Source organism: Microchirus variegatus (genome assembly GCF_963457635.1).
Source record: "Microchirus variegatus genome assembly, chromosome: 2".
NCBI classification, from domain to species: Eukaryota; Metazoa; Chordata; class Actinopteri; order Pleuronectiformes; family Soleidae; genus Microchirus; species Microchirus variegatus.
In genome coordinates this window covers 42,840,420-42,860,818 of record NC_139803.1, presented here as the reverse complement: position 1 = coordinate 42,860,818, position 20,399 = coordinate 42,840,420, and the positions used below count along the sequence as shown (strand labels likewise).

The 20,399-nt window shown below is 41.6% G+C and overlaps 2 protein-coding genes across 2 annotated transcripts; both read left to right on the top strand.

Moving 5' to 3' along the window:
* The first annotated feature begins 2,640 nt into the window (after positions 1-2,640).
* On the top strand, positions 2,641-8,397 carry pfn1 (profilin 1). The gene is made up of 5 exons (XM_083910033.1): positions 2,641-2,826; positions 4,907-5,083; positions 5,281-5,426; positions 7,202-7,388; positions 8,047-8,397. The coding sequence occupies exons 3-5, from the start codon at positions 5,289-5,291 to the stop codon at positions 8,142-8,144; spliced, it is 423 nt and encodes a 140-aa protein (XP_083766159.1). The 5' UTR covers positions 2,641-2,826; positions 4,907-5,083; positions 5,281-5,288; the 3' UTR covers positions 8,145-8,397.
* A 3,442-nt stretch (positions 8,398-11,839) lies between these two features.
* Positions 11,840-20,190, top strand: eno3 (enolase 3, (beta, muscle)). Its single transcript, XM_083910015.1, has 14 exons — positions 11,840-11,916; positions 14,887-14,976; positions 15,073-15,168; positions 16,128-16,186; positions 16,274-16,343; positions 16,413-16,546; positions 16,658-16,774; positions 16,848-16,953; positions 17,798-17,995; positions 18,085-18,161; positions 19,369-19,493; positions 19,589-19,697; positions 19,782-19,840; positions 19,943-20,190. Exons 2-14 carry the CDS (start codon positions 14,892-14,894, stop codon positions 20,010-20,012), a joined length of 1,305 nt encoding a protein of 434 aa, XP_083766141.1. The 5' UTR covers positions 11,840-11,916; positions 14,887-14,891; the 3' UTR covers positions 20,013-20,190.
* Positions 20,191-20,399: the final 209 nt, after the last annotated feature.

The following is a 20,399-nucleotide window of genomic DNA, read 5'->3' as shown; positions in this document are numbered from 1 at the left end:
TTTTGAGTTCAGGGCTAAGGTTTTTTGAGTTTAAGACTAAGGATTAGGACTAAGGTCTTTTGAGTTTAGGACTAAGGATAAGAACTAAGGTTTGTTGAGTTTAGGACTAAGTTTTTTTTAGTTTAGGACTAAGGTTTTTTGAGTTTAGGACTAAGGATTAGGACTAAGGTTTTTTGAGTTCAGGGCTAAGGTTTTTTTGAGTTTAGGATTAAGGATTAGGACTATAGTTTTTTGAGTTTAAGACTAAGGATTAGGACTAAGGTTTGTTGAGTTTAGGACTAAGTTTCTTTTGTTTAGGACTAAGGTTTTTTGAGTTTAGGACTAAGGATTAGGACTAAGGTGTTTTGAGTTTAGGACTAAGGATTAGGACTAAGGTGTTTTGAGTTTAGGACTAAGGATTAGGACTAAGGTGTTTTGAGTTTAGGACTAAGGTTTTTTGAGTTTAGGACTAAGGATTAGGACTAAGGTTTTTTGAGTTCAGGTCTAAGGTTTTTTTGAGTTTAGGATTAAGGATTAGGACTAAGGTTTTTTGAGTTCAGGACTAAGGATTAGGCTAAGGTTTTTTTTAGTTTATGACTGAGGTTTTTTGAGTTTAGGAAAAAGGTTTTTTGAGTTCAGGACTAAGGTTTGAGTTGTGGTTCAGTGAAAGGTTAGAGACGAGGCCTTGGGTAAGGCCGTCCGAATGAATGGAAGTCAACGCAATGTCCTTAAAAGGACGTTGGTGTGTGTGTGTGCGTATGTGTGAGAAAACAAGTGTAAAAATCGTCTCTACAGGAAGTCAGCAGCGCTGACAGGAAATGGGTTTGGCTGCTTATAAGTTTCTGATTTATCGTGTGTCTGAAAGTGCGTTTGTGATTACTTGTTTTTGCACACGTGTGTGTGTGTGCGTGTGTGTTTGTGTGTGTGTGTGTGTTGTTGTGTGTTCACGAAACTGCAGCAAAATGTGACAAAGTGGCACCACTTCCTCTTAATTTTCTCGCCTTAACTTCTTCTGTCTTGACTCAGAGAATGAGGTGTGTGTGTGTGTGTGTGTGTGTGTGTGTGTGTGTGTGTGTGTGTGCGCGCGCTCTGCTTTAAACTCCATAAATGGAAGCGTTAGCGGTTTGCGAGCCGTCAGCCGCCATTTTGTTTCGTCAGCTTCTTCATGTCCTGGTCCTCCATTCAGAACCTCATAGAGAAAGAGTCTGTTTTTATTATAAGTTCTCAGTGAAGCCGAGAGGGGGGGGGGGGTTGTGGTCACCTGACCAACCCGGGTTCAGGAAGTGATGTCGCTGAATTGGTCCGTCTTGATTTCTCCAGGATATGAACGAATTAAACCATTTCGACATTTAATTCATGTCCACGTGCAAAGGTTTATGATGACATGAATCACACTGATGACTTTTTACTATTACTATTGTTATTTTATTTCTTTTTACATTAATTAATATAATATCAAACATCGATGCTAGGACAACTGGATATAGTAGCTGCTAATGTCGAACATTGATGCTAGGTTAACTGGTTATAGTAGCTGCTAATGTCAAACATTGATGCTAGGTTAACTGGTTATAGTAGCTGCTAATGTCAAACATTGATGCTAGGTTAACTGGTTATAGTAGCTGCTAATGTCAAACATTGATGCTAGGTTAACTGGTTATAGTAGCTGCTAATGTCAAACATTGATGCTAGGTTAACTGGTTATAGTAGATGCTAATGTCAAACATTGATGCTAGGTTAACTGGTTATAGTAGATGCTAATGTCTAACATTGATGCTAGGTTAACTGGTTATAGTAGCTGCTAATGTCTAACATTGATGCTAGGTGAACTGGTTATAGTAGCTGCTAATGTCAAACATTGATGCTAGGTTAACTGGTTATAGTAGCTGCTAATGTCAAACATTGATGCTAGGTTAACTGGTTATAGTAGATGCTAATGTCAAACATTGATGCTAGGTTAACTGGTTATAGTAGATGCTAATGTCTAACATTGATGCTAGGTTAACTGGTTATAGTAGCTGCTAATGTCTAACATTGATGCTAGGTGAACTGGTTAGAGTAGCTACTAATGTCAAACATTGATGCTAGGACAACTGGGTATAGTAGCTGTATTGATGCTAGGACACTTGGTTATAGTAGCTGCATTAATGATAGGACTATTGATTATAGTAGCTGCTAATGTCAAACAGTGATGCTAGGTTAACTGCTTATAGTAGCTGCTAATATCAAACATTGATGCTAGGACAACTGGGTATAGTAGCTGTATTGATGCTAGGACACTTGGTTATAGTAGCTGCATTAATGATAGGACTATTGATTATAGTAGCTGCTAATGTCAAACAGTGATGCTAGGTTAACTGCTTATAGTAGCTGCTAATATCAAACATCGATGCTAGGACAGCTGGATATAGTAGCTGCTAATGTATTATTATTTTTATTTTTTTTAACATTAATTTGATGACTTTGTTAAAGTCAGGTTAGCGTCGTACAGCAAAATAAGATCATGTACAACAGTACACCGACATCTGAGAGTCACGCTGAAGTTTGCTCTGAGTTTCTACTTCCTGCTTCCTGTATTCAACCACTGAACTAGATACTGCATGTGTGTGTGTGTGTGTGTGTGTGTGTGTGTGTGTGTGTGTGTGTGTGTGTGTGTGTACACCCCAGGGCTATGCATACTGTAGATGATGACAAGTATAAACTCGTTCTCCCCCCCTTCTTTCTTTTTTCCCTGCCCTGAGGTCAAAGGTGACGACTCTGCTGGACTCGCCTGGTTTGCATAGGGAGGCTCAGCTCGTCTGTACCTGTTTGACCTGTATGCTGGTCCTCACAGAGAGACAACAACAGGTACACAAACACACAGCAACTGCTGCCTGCCGCTCCATGCACAAGGCACATTTTCACTACTTGCTAAAATCATTCTGACTGTAGCAGCTGTTTTTAGCTTGCTAATTTAGCAGCTAAAGTAGCCGCTAGGAATCTGCAAAATGGTTACTGGATCCACAGATGGGAAATACAGATGCCATAGCAACTGGTTATAGTAGCTCGTAATGTCAAACATTAATGCTAGGACAATTTGTTATAGTAGCTGCTAATATCAAACATTGATTCTAGGACAATTTGCTATAGTAGCTGCTAATGTCAAACAACGATGCTAGGTTAACTGGTTATAGTAGCTGTTAATATCAAACATCGATGCTACGACAACTGGATATAGTAGCTGCAAATGTCAAACATTGATGCTATGACAATTTGTTATAGTAGCTGCTAATATGAAACATTGATGCTATGACAATTTGTTATAGTAGCTGCTAATGTCAAACATTGATGCTATGACAATTTGTTATAGTAGCTGCTAATGTCAAACATTGATGCTAGGTCAATTTGTTGTTGTTTGTTGTGAATGTCAAACATTGATGCTAGTTCGACTGGTTTTAGAAGATGCTAGTGTTAAACATCGATGCTAGGACAACTCGATATAGTAGCTCGATTTATGCTAGGACAACTGGTTATAGTAGCTGGATTTATGCTAGGACAATTGGTTATAGTAGCTGTGAATGTCAAACATCGATGCTAGGACAACTCGATATAGTAGCTGGATTTATGCTAGGAAAACTGGTTATAGAAACTGTGAATGTCAAACATCGATGCTAGGTCGACTGGTTATAGAAGATGCTAATGTCAAACATCGATGCCAGGACAACGCGATATAGTAGCTGGATTTATGCTAGGACAATTGGTTATAGTAGCTGCTAATGTCAAACATTGGTGCTAGGTTTACTGGTAATAGTAGCTGCTAATGTTAAACAGTGATGCTAGGTTTACTGGTTATAGTAGATGCTAATGTCTTACATTGATGTTAGGTTAACTGGTTATAGTAGCTGCTAATGTCAAACATTGATGCTAGGTTTACTAGTAATAGTAGCTGCTAACATCAAACATTGATGCTAGGTCAATTTGTTATAGTAGCTGCTAATGTCAAACATTGATGCTAGGTTTACTAGTAATAGTAGCTGCTAACATCAAACATTGATGCTAGGTCAATTTGTTATAGTAGCTGCTAATGTCAAACATTGATGCTAGGTCATTTGTTTTAGTAGATGCTAATGTAAAACATTGATGCTAGGACAACTGGATATAGTAGCTGCAGTGATGCTAGGACTATTGATTATAGTAGTTGCTAATGTCAAACATTTATGCTAGGTTAACTGCTTATTATAGCTGCTAATATCAAACATCAATGCTAGGACAACTGGCTATAGTAGCTGCATTGATGCCCGGAATATTGATTATAGTAGCTGCTAATGTCAAACAGTGATGCTAGGTTAACTGTTATAGTAGCTGCTAATGTCAAACAGTGATGCTAGGTTAACTGTTATAGTAGCTGCTAATGTCAAACAGTGATGCTAGGTTAGCTGGTCATAGTAGCCGCTCACACCAAACCACATAGAGAAAACCAGTGATTTTAACATCACAGCACACAGGAGTTAATCCACTGCTGCCTCCATCACTACATTCAAACGTCTTATTTTTTGATTGACCTCAGTGGCACAACGCGACCACACGAGGCAGCAGTTAGACCAGCAGCTCCTGTGTGTGTCCCCCCCCCGGCGAGCTAAAACCACTGGTTTTCTCTATGGGGGGGGGGGGGGGTTTGGTGTGAGGAGAGTGAGTGAAGTTTCCTTATGTACTCACAGTAAAACTGTAAAGTTTACTTTCACATCAAACAAGCGAGAGAAAACAAACAAATAGAAATAAATCTGGATTATTATCCGTTTATTGAACATGTGAGACCGGTCGTCACCGGGATCCAACAGAGACGTTACATACTCGCAATCCTCGGGTCCACAGGTCTGTACTGGCTCAGGAATGTGTGTGTGTGTGTGTGTGTGTGTGTGTACACACTTCCTTATTCTTTACTTCCCAGGTAAGAGAGAGAGAGAGACACTGCGAGTGAGTGAGCGAGAGAGAGAGAGAGACAGGAAGCTGCCTGGAGCCTGGGAGGGGTCAGTGCTATAAAAGAGGCCTCATCTTCCTCCTTTTTTGCATTCGACTTCTCTCTCTCTCCGTCTCTTCCTCATTACACAAGAGTCTACCTGCACAGGTGAGCGCTGACACACACACACACACACACACACACGCACACGCACACACGCACACACGCACACGCAAGCACGATCTGTGTGTTGTTGTTGGAGATCAACTGTTGATTGAGCAGGTTTCTACAGGAGTTTGCATTGAAATAGTTGTGTGTGTGTGTGTTTTGTGTGTGTGTGTGTGTGTGTTTTGTGTGTGCGTCAGTGATCAGTATGTCGTGGGACGGCTGGCTCCAGTCTATGTTGTCACCCGGGGATGGTGGAAAAATTTTGGTGGCCGAGGCGGCGATCTGTTGCCACGAACCCGGCCAAGAGAGCGTGTGGGCGTCCACCTCTGGCTTCAACATCTCGGTGAGCGCGCACGCACACACACACACACACACACACACACAGTCATGTTTGTGTGACTCCACTTCCTCCTTCAACGGCGAACGAACCAAAAAAAAACTTTTTTCGTCACGTGACATCATCGGACGTGTTCAAATAGTTTGCGCAGCAGCTGTCACTTTCTGTGTTTTTTTTCGTGGGCGTGTTCATTTTGTCGCCCTGCTGGTTCCAGGCGGGCGGGGTGGGGTGGGGTGGGATGTGGGGTGTGGGGCGGGCGGGCGGGTGTGTGTGTGTGTGTTTCAGGTGCTTTTTCTGATTGTATCTTTACAAGAGTGTGTGTGTTTCTCGCAGGTCTCGCAGACGTCGTGTGAAACGTCGCGTTTTTTGTCGTCGACCGGAAGCTTCTGCGGGTTTTTTTTTTTAAGGCCGAGCGTCGTCGACTTCAACTGCCCTTATAAGGACGCGTCTGTCGAAAAAAAAGAGCGCGCCAAAGACAGGAAGTGGAGACGCTTCACTTCTCCTTCTCAGTGTGTGTGTGTGTGTGTGTGTGTGTGCGATTACACAACGTCGGCCTGCAGGTTGTGTGACCTCTAACCTTCACCATCACGACTAAAGGGCCTTAATTTAACCCTAAAAACTTTAAGCGAAAAAAACGTTTAAAAGTTGGGTCCAAGGCTGGTCCTCACAAAGGCAGACAAACACACACCATGTGTGTGTGTGTGTGTGTGTGTGTGTGTTAGGGGTTTTGTCTGTGCAGGTCCTCAGTGTGTGTGTGTGTGTGTGTGGGTCATGTCATGACTCGTCACATTCCTCTCTCGCGCTCTGCTGAGTCGACTCTTCGCCGATCGATCGCCGAAACCCAACGGGAGATAATCGCAGACAATCTTATTGTTGTTATTATTTATTTATTTATTTTATTTATTTTTTAACAGCGTCGATCACGTGTCGCTCGTTTTAATGTCGTACATAATTAACCCTCGGGCTTCACTTTCGTTCACTGCCCTTTGAAGACCTTGGAGGCCAAAAATGTGCAACTTCCAAAAACGACATTTTTCTGCATAAATCTCTTTTTAAAAAAAACGTGATCATGTCAAGTCACTGTTGTCATTTATTTATTTATTTATTTACTTAAAAAAGAAAAAAACCTTTCAAAAAAATACTTTTTTTAAAAGAGATGAATGCAGTTTTTTGGAAGTGCACATTTTTGGCCTCCAAGGTCTTAAGAGTTAGTTTTAAATTTGGTTCACTGTGTTCTGTTAGAGGGAAAAGTCAAATTTGTCAAGAGAAACAAACAAAAAATGCACTAAAATGTGTCCAAACGGACTTTAGGGTTTAAACAAAAAATTAAGAATGAATTAATTTATGTGATAAATGAACGGATTACTCAAAAAACTTCATCATTGATTCACTTTTACAGTGTTTGTGTAAATACTAAAACTTACAGTTTGACAGAAAAGGTGTGGAATTAGAACTTCAGCAGTAACAGAGTACTTTTTACAGTACGAACGTACACGAACAGAGTACTTTTTACACATACAGTGGGGTATTAGGAGTACAGTAAAGGTACTTTTACTTCTTTTACACTGACTGAAGTACAGCACATGATCCGCTGCAGCAGGCGGCGTCAAACCAGTCCGACCAGTGGAGCTGAAACTCCACCCTGACAGAGGAGGACATTTTGTTTGTCCTCACTACTGCATCGTGCATCATGGGTCCTCAAAAGTGCACCAGGAAAAGCATGTGTGTGTGTGTGTGTGTGTGTTAATCTGTGTGTGTGTGTGTGTCTCTCTCTCTTTCAGGTAGATGAGATTAAGAGAGTCGTGAAAGCCGGCCCGGAATTATTCACAAACGGTCCTCACGTCAGTGGCGAGAAGTGCCGACTCATCAGGGACCTTCTGGACGAGTCGGAACACTGCATGGACCTGAAGACGAATTGCGACAAACAGGGACACAGCTTCGTCATCTGTGTCGGCAAAACAGTCAAAAGTAAGAAAACGCAACACTCGACCAGCTAGCATGCTAGGAGATTAGCTTATTTTTTAAAAAACGTATTTTTTTACCAACTTGGACAAACTCCGTGGAGCTGGATTTGTAGGACCGCCGCCGCCGCCGCCACCGCCACCTGCTGGCCCGGAGCAGAACGTCGGTCTCGAACGCCGTAGTTTGCGTCGTTTCGTACGCGACGCAAACCAGGTGTAACTGAATCGTTAGAGTCGTTTGAAAAAAAAAAAGATTTGTTTGCAGAATCGTTCGGTACTTCCTCGTGATTCCTTTGCTAGATGTTTTCACAGATTTTTAACTTTACAACAATTTAACCGGTAACTGCTCCCCCTTGTGGTGGTTGGTCATATTAGGATAGGATCGTTTACGTTTGTCTAACCCTAACCTGTCAAAGCGGGGGTCATATTGACTTTCTAGTTTGGCTAGTAGCCGGCCCGACAGTTACCGATGATACTTTCAAAATAAAAGCGTTTGTTTTGATATGGAACGATAAATAGTTTACAATAAATAATGTCTTTATGATGAAAAGGTGCGCTGTTGAGGTGCTGTGTCGTGTTTGTGCTAACATGCTAAACCAAGATGGTGGACGGCGTTAGCATGCTATGCTCACTCAACCAATGCCTGTGTCTCTGTTTTCCCGCAGCTCTGGTTTTCGCTAAAGGAGTGGAAGGTGCTCACGCTGGACAGATAAACATAAAAGTTAACTATGTTGTTACAAAACTGCGGGAGAGCGGCTATTAACTCCAACTTCTGGTTCTGCAACCGCCAAACCAACATGGCTGCCATGCCCCGCCCCCAGCCCTGGCCCCACTCCTGCCAAGAAAACAGCTGCTGTTCTGCTTGTTTAGATTTTTATTCTCAACACTTTAGTGTCAGCAGAGGAAAAGTTAAGTGTTCCTCTATGTTGTCATAATACTGTCTCACACACACACACACACACACACACACACACACACACACACACACACACACTGAGCTGACAGCACTCCTGAATAAAGAGAAATATGTTTAATATGAAAGTCTGACCCTTTTGTCTGTGTGTTTGTGTCCAGCTATGTTTGTACTGACACAATATGATCACAAAACAACAAAAACGACCTTAAAGAGACACAAAATGACCACCAACTATTAAAAACTATCTTAAATAGACATAAAATGACCACAAAACAACAAAAACGACCCGAAAGAGACACAACATGACCACAAACTATTAAAAACTATCTAAAAGAGACACAAAATGACCACAAAACAACACAAACTATCTTAAATAGACATAAAATGACCACAAAACAACAAAAACGACCTTAAAGAGACACAAAATGACCACAAACTATTAAAAACTATCTTAAAGAGACACAAAATGACCACAAAACAACACAAACTATCTTAAATAGACATAAAATGACCACAAAAAAACAAAAAGACCTTAAAGAGACACAAAATGACCCCAAAACAACACAAACTATCTTAAATAGACACAAAATGACCACAAAACAACAAAAACAACCTTAAAGAGAGACAAAATGACCACAAACTATTAAAAACTATCTAAAAGAGACACAAAATGACCACAAACTATTAAAAACTTTTTAAAAGAGACACAAAATGACCACAAACTATTAAAAAACTATCTAAAAGAGACACAAAATGACCACAAAACAACACAAACTATCTTAAATAGACATAAAATGCCCATAAAACAAATAAAACTATCTTAAAGAGACACAAAATTACCACAAAACAACAACATTTATCTTAAATAGACACAAAATGGTCACAAAACAACAAAAACTATCTTAATGAGACACAAAATGACCACAAATGAGACAAAATCAACGACAAAGAGACACAACATGTCCACAACAAGCACAAATACCACAAACATGTCTTCTGAATAAATAGTGTCGGCCTCCATGACACTAGGTGGCGATATGTCTTATTTCAGCTTGTAAGTATGAGTCACTTCCTGGTTGACATCTCAGACGACAGCACCTTTAGCACCTTTAGCACCTTTAGCACCTTTAGCATCACCTAATTGACTCAGGGCTCGTGAGCTAGGTGGCGGCTAGCCATTAGCATCCTCCATTTACCTCAAGTCTTAACTCGCAAGCTAATTTGTTTTAATTTTGTGTGTGTGTGCGTATTGCTGTTACTATGGTTACAAAAACAACGAGTTAGCGCTGCAGCTACTTCCATCACTTGATCCGTGACGTCATTCAAACGTGCTTTATTGATACAGCAGCTTGTCGACAGTGGGGTCAGAAATGGTGTCATTTGAAAAAAAAAAAAACCTTGATACAAGTTTGAATTTGAATTAAAGATATAAATGAGATGGACCACACCCCCCCCCCCTCCCTGATCGAGTCATGTGCACTATATTTATTTATACTATATTTAGCCTGCAGCCTGGTGTGTGTGTCTGTGTGTGTCTGTGTGTGTGTGTGCGTATGAAGTGCACTTAAAGGTGAGTGTAAAGGGTAAGGTGTCTTCTGTATGTGTGTGTGTGTGTGTGTGTGTGTATCGTTGCCCTTTGCAGTGACACTTATACACACACTGGACAGGCCTGTGTGTGTGTGTGTGTACGTGTGTGTGTTTGTGTGTGTGTCTGTGTGTATGTGTGTGTGTTTGTGTGTCATTGCCCTTTGCAGTCACTCTCGGGCTGTTCTCAAATTTCTTCTTCAAATGAACTTTGACCTTCTCTGTGCAAGAGTTAGGGACCGTCATACCCCCCACAGTCATACAGTATATAATATATCTATATTATCTCTCTCTATATATATATATATATATATTTTTTTTTGCCTGTCTTTACAAGGAAACACAAAAATCTAAGAGGCACAAAATCACCACAAAACAAGAAAAACTATCCAAAAGAGACACAAAATCACAACAAAACATGAAAAACTATCAAAAAAGGGCCACAAAATCAAGAAAAACAATCTAAAAGAGACACAAAACAAAAAAAACTATCAAAAAGAGACACAAAATAAAAAAAAACTATCCAAAAGAGACACAAAATCACTACAAAACATGAAAAACTATCATAAAAGGACCACAAAATCAAGAAAAACAATCTAAAAGAGACACAAAACAAGAAAAACTATCCAAAAGAGACACAAAATCACCACAAAATCAAGAAAAAACTATCCAAAAGAGACACAAAACAAGAAAAACTATCCAAAAGAGACACAAAATCACCACAAAATCAAGAAAAACTATCCAAAAGAGACACAAAATCACAACAAAACATGAAAAACTATCAAAAAAGGGCCACAAAATCACCACAAAATCAAGAAAAACAATCTAAAAGAGACACAAAACAAAAAAAACTATCAAAAAGAGACACAAAATAAAAAAAAACTATCCAAAAGAGACACAAAATCACTACAAAACATGAAAAACTATCATAAAAGGACCACAAATTCAAGAAAAACAATCTAAAAGAGACACAAAACAAGAAAAACTATCCAAAAGAGACACAAAATCACCACAAAATCAAGAAAAACTATTCAAAAGAGACACAAAATCAAGAAAAAACTATCCAAAAGAGACACAAAACAAGAAAAACTATCCAAAAGAGACACAAAATCACCACAAAATCAAGAAAAACTATCCAAAAGAGACACAAAATCACCACAAAATCAAGAAAAACAATCTAAAAGAGACACAAAACAAGAAAAACTATCCAAAAGAGACACAAAATCAAGAAAAAACTATCCAAAAGAGACACAAAATCAAGAAAAACTATTCAAAAGAGACACAAAATCACCACAAAATCAAGAAAAACAATCTAAAAGAGACACAAAACAAGAAAAACTATCCCAAAGAGACACAAAATCAAGAAAAAACTATCCAAAAGAGACACAAAATCAAGAAAAACTATCCAAAAGAGACACAAAATCACCACAAAATCAAGAAAAACAATCTAAAAGAGACACAAAACAAGAAAAACTATCCAAAAGAGACACAAAATCAAGAAAAAACTATCCAAAAGAGACACAAAATCAAGAAAAACTATTCAAAAGAGACACAAAATGACCACAAAACAAGAAAAACAATCTAAAAAGACACAAAATCAAGAAAAACAATCTAAAAGACACACAAAATGACCACAAATAGACAAAAACAACCCAAAAGAAACTACAAACCAAAGACAGAGATGTAAAAAAGTCCACAAAGAGATGTGAGATACAAAATGAGCAAAAGTGAACTTTAAACATCCACAAAGACACAATGACCAAAACAAACACAAAGAAGTGTAAAAAAAAAAAGACCACAAACGTGTCTTCAGGCCTGATTGTGTTGTCATTTGTGTGTCAGCTGTTGGTGCTGTGGGGTTTTTCCTTCTCTTTTTTGTGGTCATGTCACATGCAGACGCTCCCTGCCTCCCCTGGCAGCTCCCTCCCCGTCTCAGGGAGCGTCTATAAAAACGCTGCCACAGAACAGACACACACACGTTCCACGTCAGTCGGACGGACAGACGCACGGCCACAGACGACAGCTTCTCTGACAGGTAGGCTGAAGTCCGCTCCGGCTCTGCTTCTGATTTGTGTCCAGGTTTCCGCTTGTTGCTCTAAATCTGTCTCCAGTCACTCGTCAAAACCCGCTTCACTTCCCTCTTTTATTCTGAAAATCTACTGGAGTTTCCTGCTGAGCGTTGACTGGTCCGTTTGTGTCTGAAAACATGTTTCAGTCACTGGTTTTACCAACAGTCAGTGAAGCGACAAAAGACGGGAAACTAAAAAAAACAAACAAACCTCTGAGGCTTCAACCTTCAGCTACACCAAGGTCAAAGGTCAAAGGTCAAAGTCCACACGGACGGACGAGGACATGAGGACATGTTGAGAGTCAGGAGGCCGTCAGAGTATGACCTTAACAATCCTATTAGAATAAGTGCCACCACTCACAGCCACATTAGCATTAGCATTAACATTAGCATTGTTAACAGTATTACTAGCGACCGTGTTAGCTGTCATATCAGCAGGAGCGGCAGTATTAGCAGCCACATTAGCTGTAGTTCTAGCAGTCGCAGTACTGTCATCAATAGTACTCATAGCGGTAGTGTTAGCGTTAGTGATAGAATTAGCCGTTGCACAGTAGTATTAGCATCAGGCGCAGTGGTAGCATTTGTTTTAGCAGTAACGGTTGCATTAACGGCGGTGAAATAGCCGCAGTCTTACAAGAAATGTTAGCAGTAGTGTTTGTGTTACCAGTACTGTTTACAAATTAACTTATTTTTATATGTTTTACGCCAGAATTAACGTATCAAGGCAACGTGAAGTCATATCCTTACGATATTATAATATTTGGAGAAGCTAGCATTAGCATTCACAGTGCAGGTAATATTAGAAGAAGCAGTAGTCTGCAGAGTAGTATTAGCTGTAGTAGTTGTAGTTTTGTTTACAGTTGAGGTAGCGCTACAAGAAGTAGTCTTCAGAGTTAGCTGTAGTAGTTGTAGTTTTGCTAGCATTTGAGGTAGCACTACAAGAAGTAGTCTTAAGAGTTGTGTCAACTGTAGTAGTTGTAGTTTTGCTAGCAGTTGAGGTAGCGCTAAAAGACGTAGTCTTAGGTGAAGCATTAGCTGTAGTAGTTGTGGTTTTGCTAGCAATTGAGGTAGCGCTACAAGAAGTAGTCTTAAGAATAGCATTAGCTGTAGTAGTTGTAGTTTTGCTAGCAGTTTAGGTAGCACTACAAGACATAGTCTTAAGAGTAGCATTAGCTGTAGTCGTTGTAGTTTTGCTAGCAGTTTAGGTAGCGCTACAAGAAGTTGTCTTAAGAGTAGCATTAGCTGTAGTAGTAGTTGTAGTTTTTCTAGCAGTATCGGTAGCACTACAAGAAGTAGTCTTAAGAGTAGCATGAGCTTTAGTAGTTGTAGTTTTGCTAGCAGTTGAGGTAGCGCTACACGAAGTTGTCTTAAGAGTAGCATTAGCTGTAGTAGTTGTAATGTGCTAGCAGTTGAGGTAGTGCTACAAGAAGTAGTCTTAAGTGTTGCATTAGCTGTAGTAGTTGTAGTATCGGTAGCAATACAAGAAGTAGTCTTAAGAGTAGCATTAGCTGTAGTAGTTGTAGTTTTGCTAGCAGTTGAGGTAGTGCTACAAGAAGTAGTCTTAAGAGTAGCATTAGCTGTAGTAGTAGTTTTGCTAGCAGTTGAGGTAGCGCTACAAGAAGTAGTCTTAAGAGTTGTATTAGCTCTAGTAGTTGTAGTATTGGTAGCAATAAGTCTTAAGAGTAGTCTTAAGAGTAGCATTAGCTGTAGTCGTTGCAGTTTTGCTAGCAGTTTAGGTAGCGCTACAAGAAGTAGTCTTAAGAGTAGCATTAGCTGTAGTAGTGGTTGTAGTTTTGCTAGCAGTTGAGGTAGCGCTACAAGAAGTAGTCTTAAGAGTAGCATTAGCATTAGCTGTAGTAATTGTGGTTTTGTTAGCAGTTGAGGTACGAGAGGAAGCAGCAGTCTGAAGAGTAGTATTAGATGTAGTAGTTGTAGTTTTTAACAGAAACAGTTGCGTTAAGAGTAATATTAGCAGTTGCAGTGTTAGCAGTAGCATTGTTGGCGTGAGCATTCTAATAACTGATAGGCTAACATAGACGTTAAAAATAGATTTTTAACAAAACAGTTGCTAGGCGTGTGTCGGGACGGTGTACAGTGGGTGACGGAGGGGTCACTGAGGTTGAGTGTGAGCGCAGACACAAGGACCTTTGAGTTTTCAGGGTTCACAAATACCTCCACAAATGTCAGGAGTGTGTGAGTGTAACTGTATCACAGAAAGGTCAAGGAGTCTGACTGTATTTAGAACTGTCCCTGGAGGACACACACGGTCACTGACCACCACCAAACCCCAAACCCCCCCCACCCTCCCGACAATGGTATGTCCCTACTTTGACCCATTGGCCTTCTGTCATGAGAGAAGCTCTCTCATTGGCTGTGTGGGGTAGACGTGGGCGGGGTCTGCTCTGATAACGTGTAACTTTGATGTCAGCCACCGTGGAGGCGTCATGGCGTTGAACAGAGTCTCTGCAGCAGGTCTGACACACACACACACACACACACACACACACACACACACACACACACACACACACACACACACACACACACACAGAGAGACATTAGTGGTTTGACCTCTGCTTAGTCACGGTTGTTTGTTTTCAAGGTCATTGGTCGATGTCTTCTCTTATTCAAAGACAGTTCGGGTTCTATGAGGTACTGACTGCACTGTGAGCGCCCCCTTGTGCTGAAAACCAGCCTGAGACAAGACGGTAAAACGTGGCTGCCAGCAGGGACGCTGAACGTTTGTTAACCGCTCACTCTCCCGCACCAAAGTCCAGCCAGAAAATCGGTGATTTTCACATCACAGCGCACTGGATAATTGAAAAAAAAGGGCTGGTTCTGGACACAGGGGGGCGCTCACACCACAATCAGCTCTGACTATGAGTCAGTGCCTCAAGTGTCCACGTTCTCACGATTCTCCAATCTATTGTCCCGCAGTCAGGATGTCCATCACTAAGATTCACGCTAGGGAGATTCTGGACTCCAGAGGAAACCCTACGGTGGAGGTTGACCTGTGGACGGCTAAAGGTGAGGACACACACACACCCGTACTTTAACCTACGATGGTCCGTTCCAGAGCATTGACGTCCCTTTGACCGCTCTGTCTCCGTCTCCGTCTCTCAGGTTTGTTCAGGGCAGCAGTTCCTAGCGGAGCGTCCACCGGTGTCCACGAGGCCCTGGAGCTCCGTGACCAAGACAAGTCTCGTTACCTGGGCAAAGGTCAGATCCAGGAAGTGACATCGACAAAATAGACTGTGCAATCACATCAGCCGTAAAAAAGCAGTAGAAGAAGAAATTTGGGGCATTTACAGTTGTAGTTGTAGTTTTGTTTACAGTTGAGGTAGCGCTACAAGACGTAGTCTTTAGAGTAGGGTTAGCTGTAGTAGTTGTAGTTTTGCTAGCAGTTGAGGTAGCGCTACAAGACGTAGTCTTTAGAGTTGTATTAGCTGTAGTCGTAGTTTTGCTAACAGTATCGTTAGCGCTACAAGACGTAGTCTTAAGAGTTGTATTAGCTGTAGTCGTTGTAGTTTTGCTAGCAGTTTAGGTAGCGCTACAAGACATAGTCTTTAGAGTTGTATTAGCTGTAGTCGTAGTTTTGCTAACAGTATCGTTAGCGCTACAAGACGTAGTCTTAAGAGTTGTATTAGCTGTAGTCGTTGTAGTTTTGCTAGCAGTTTAGGTAGTGCTACAAGAAGTCGTCTTAAGAGTAGCATTAGCTGTAGTAGTATTTGTAGTGTTGTTAGCAGTTGAGGTAGTGCTACAAGAAGTAGTCTTAAGAGTAGCATTAGCTGTAGTAGTTGTAGTATCGGTAGCAGTATCGGTAGCAATACAAGAAGTAGTCTTAACAGTAGCATTAGCTGTAGTAGTTGTAGTTTTGCTAGCAGTTGAGGTAACGCTACAAGAAGTAGTCTTAAGAGTTGTATTAACTGTAGTATTTGTAGTTTTGTTAACAGTATCGTTAGCCCTACAAGAAGAAGTCTTAACAGTAGCATTAGCTGTAGTAGTTGTCGTTTTGCTAGCATTTGAGGTAGCGCTACAAGTAGTAGTCTTAAGAGTAGCAGTAGAAGAAGAAATTGGGGGCATTTACATGGCTTGACAAAATATGTCCGCGGGTGTTAGCCTAGCTATCGTTTCCTACTAGCAGGGGCGGGAGATGACATGTTTGTTTGCCCCTGCAGGTACATTAAAAGCCGTGAATCATGTGAACAAGGACATCGCGCCCGCGCTGATCGAGAAGGTAACGACAACGACAGCGACAGCGACATAAATAACAACGTCATCAGCATAAACAACAACAACAACAACGATGGTCTTATATTTGCAGAAGTTCAGTGTTGTGGAGCAGGAGAAGATCGACAAGTTCATGTTGGATTTAGACGGAACTGAGAACAAATGTAAGGACCGGTCTGATCTGACTTATCTGTCTGTTTATTGATCTTTGGCTAACCCGTCTCTCTCCGCAGCTAAGTTTGGCGCTAACGCCATCCTGGGCGTGTCTCTCGCCGTCTGTAAGGCCGGAGCAGCAGAGAAGGGCGTGCCTCTGTACCGCCACATCGCCGACCTCGCTGGTCACAAAGACGTCATCCTTCCTGTTCCCGTAAGTGGGAGGGGCTTAAGTGCACAGAAGATTAATTTAACGCTAACTCTTGCGTTAGCCTAGCTGGCGGCTACCGCTCCTGTAACTGTGTCCAAACGATTGTCACCTCAGGCCTTTAACGTCATCAACGGCGGAAGTCACGCTGGAAACAAACTGGCCATGCAGGAGTTCATGATTCTGCCCATCGGAGCGGCCAACTTCCACGAGGCCATGAGGATCGGCGCCGAGGTTCGCACGTTTCGCACGCCGCCGCTTGGCTCTGCTGATTCTGTGTCTCACTCGCAAAAATGTTTGTGTCCAGGTCTACCACAACCTGAAGAACGTCATCAAGGCCAAGTACGGGAAGGACGCCACCAACGTGGGCGATGAGGGAGGCTTCGCCCCGAACATCCTGGAGAACAACGAGGGTGAGACGCGCTCGCGTTTGACGGACGTTACCGAACCCCGCGGCCAGGGCCGTTTCTAGCTGTTTGGGGGCCCTATGCGAGATACTATTTGGGGGCCCCTATTTTTTCAAACTCGAGGTAGAGATTCCTCGAGGTAGAGATTCCTAACAGATACAGTATGTTCTTGAAAAATGTTTAATATAAACTTTAAGGTAGCATAACAAGGTAGCATAAAAAGGTAGCATAACAAGGTAGCATAAAAAGGTAGCATAAAAAGGTACTATAACAAGGTAGCATAAAAAGGTAGCATAACAAGGTAGCATAACAAGGTAGCATAAAAAGGTAGCATAAAAAGGTAGCATAACAAGGTGGCATAACAAGGTAGCATAAAAAGGTAGCATAACAAGGTAGCATAAAAAGGTAGCATAACAAGGTAGCATAACAAGTTAGCATAAAAAGGTAGCATAACAAGGTAACATAAAAAGGTAGCATAACAAGGAAGCATAACAAGGTAGCATTAAAAGGTAGCATAAAAAGGTAGCATAACATAAAAGTTTTAACCCACGATTCAGAAACAGTAAAAAATAACTTACTTCTAAATAAATAGAATGCATTATAATGGCATTTTTACCTGATTACCCAACGAACCCTTACATGCTTTGCAAATATATGCATAATGAATATATGCAATACATGCAAATAAAGACAGGTACTTTTAATTCTTAAAAATATAATAAAATATGGGTCTGAACTTGCAGCTTGGGGGCCCCCTGGTGGCTGCATAGTCCGCATATAGCCAGAAACGGCTCTGCCCGCAACAGCAATGTTCCTCGGCTGACCCCGTCTTGCGTTTGTCTCCCCGCAGCTCTGGAACTGCTGAAGACCGCCATCGAGAAGGCCGGCTACCCCGACAAAATCATCATCGGCATGGACGTCGCCGCTTCCGAGTTCTACCGCAGCGGAAAGTACGACCTGGACTTCAAGTCCCCCGATGACCCGGCGAGGCACATCAGTGGCGAGAAGCTGGGAGACCTGTACCGCAGCTTCATCAAGGGCTACCCCGGTGAGGTGGACGCCCACTGGTAATCACGCCGTCTACGTGAGTCTGTTGACGTCCTCGTGACGTGTATCTGTCCTTGTGTCTCTTTCCAGTCCAGTCCATCGAGGATCCGTTCGACCAAGACGACTGGGAACAGTGGGCCAAGTTCACTGCCTCTGTGGACATACAGGTGAGACACACAGGTGACATCAGTGTGCGAAATACCCATTAATAATCGGGGGGGGGGGGGCCATCTCCACCCCAGGTGCCATGCTGCAGTATTGGCTTCCCTGTCAGATGTGGGCTTGTGTGTGCGCCTTTTCCACAGCGCCATTTGGAAAGCGATTCATTAAGACATTAAAAATACAAAATTACAAATAAAATAATTGACATTTTGTCTGGTTATAAAGGATAAGAACGCATGCAAAGTGTATTATGTATGTAGATCATATATGTAAAACTGAAATTACAAAGATCTTTAGGAAAAAAACATGTTTTTCAATGACACTGTAACATGTTTAAACTCGGGCTGGACCATTATGGCAAAAATATTTGTCACAATTATTTTTGACTGATACTGAAATCATGATTAATAGACACGATATTCATTGATTTCAAAACTTGAGTATTTATTCAATCACCAAAACTCAACTTTAAATATAATTTAAAAGAACAGCCAGAAATTACGGAGCCCCCGAAGTGACATGAGGAAAAAAAAAAAAGACAATTTTTTTTTTTTGAAATCTTGAGTTTCCCAAAAAATATGAAAAAAATAATTTGTTTGAAAAATATTTTTTTTTCCATAATTTTTTGAAAAATCGAAATCTCGACTTTTCAAAAAAAAAAAAAATCCCAAAATTTTTTGAAACACATTTTTTTTTAAAGTCGAGATTTCGAGTTTCCCAAAAATTAGGTTGTTTTTTTTGTAAATAAAACATTTTTTTTTTACCATATTTTTTTGGGGGAAAATCGAGATCTCGACTTTTTAAAAAAAAAAATTACTACAAATTTTGAGAAAAAAAAATCTTTTGAAAAAAAAATTTATATATGAAAAAATTTTTTTTTTTTTTTTTTCCACACGTCACACGCTTGCTGCAGCTGCACGTAACATGGGTGCATTCAAGGTGTTTTTCAAGCATAGGAATTTACATACACGCCGCGCGGCGCATTTATCGTTTTTCTTCGATTACAACGTTTTCATGTTCGTGAGAAGCCAAAATCAAAATCATGAATAAAATAAAATTAATCGTCCAGCCCTAGTTTAGACCCCCCTCACATTTTGCCTTTGAGGCTTTCAGGGGGGTCTTGAGTGTTAATCAGGGGGGTCTAACCCCCCCCCCCCAGACCCCCCTGTATGTCGCACAGTGGTTGACATTGACCTGTGTCTGACCAATCAGATTGTAGGAGACGACCTGACAGTGACCAATCCCAAGAGGATCCAGCAGGCGGTGGACAAGAAGGCCTGTAACTGTCTGCTGCTCAAAGTCAACCAGATCGGCTCAGTGACCGAGTCCATCCAGGCGTAAGACACCTATCTGTCTGTCTGTCTGTCTGTCTTCATATTGTTATACAGCGGCGACCTTTGACCTTTGACCTCACATGTTGCCTGTCTCTCAGGTGTAAGCTGGCTCAGAGCAGTGGTTGGGGTGTGATGGTCAGCCATCGCTCCGGAGAGACGGAGGACACGTTCATCTCTGACCTGGTGGTCGGACTGTGCACTGGACAGGTATGAAGACAGACACGGAGACTGTCTGTCTGTCTGTCTGTCTGTCTACCTGTTTGACCACCTGTCTCTCTCTCTCTCTCTCAGATCAAAACCGGCGCCCCCTGCAGATCAGAGCGTCTGGCCAAATACAACCAGCTGATGAGGTGAGAACTTCCTGCCTTTTTCAAAGTAAAAGCCACATAATTTTTTTTTTGACGGGAAAAACCAAAAAGACGACCTCGTGCGATTTGACCTCTGACCTTTAGGATCGAGGAGGAGCTTGGAGACAAGGCCAAGTTTGCCGGCAAAGACTTCCGCCACCCAAAGATCAACTAAAGCGCCGCCACGACAACCGACTGACGACGGCAAACTCCGCCCTTACGAGCCGTGGGGGGGGTGAGAGGTCACGGTGGGTTTGACCTCCGCCTCCCCGGCTATGATTCCATTCATGATGTTTTCTACATAAAACACAACAAGGTTGAATAAAGATGAGGGAAGAAAACAAACAAACAAACATGGCTGCCTGTTTTCTGTCTGTTGCCTCCTCCTGTTAGCGGTTGCACAAATAAGCTGCACTGTGATGCAGGAAGTGGAGTGGAGGGACCACTTCCTGTTAGCACAGACACCAAGGTTTCGCAGATAAACAATGAGGTTCTGAATGGAGAGCTCTGTTCTCTTTGTGACGTCATCACCGTGAGCCGTGTTTACAGAACAACGGACACG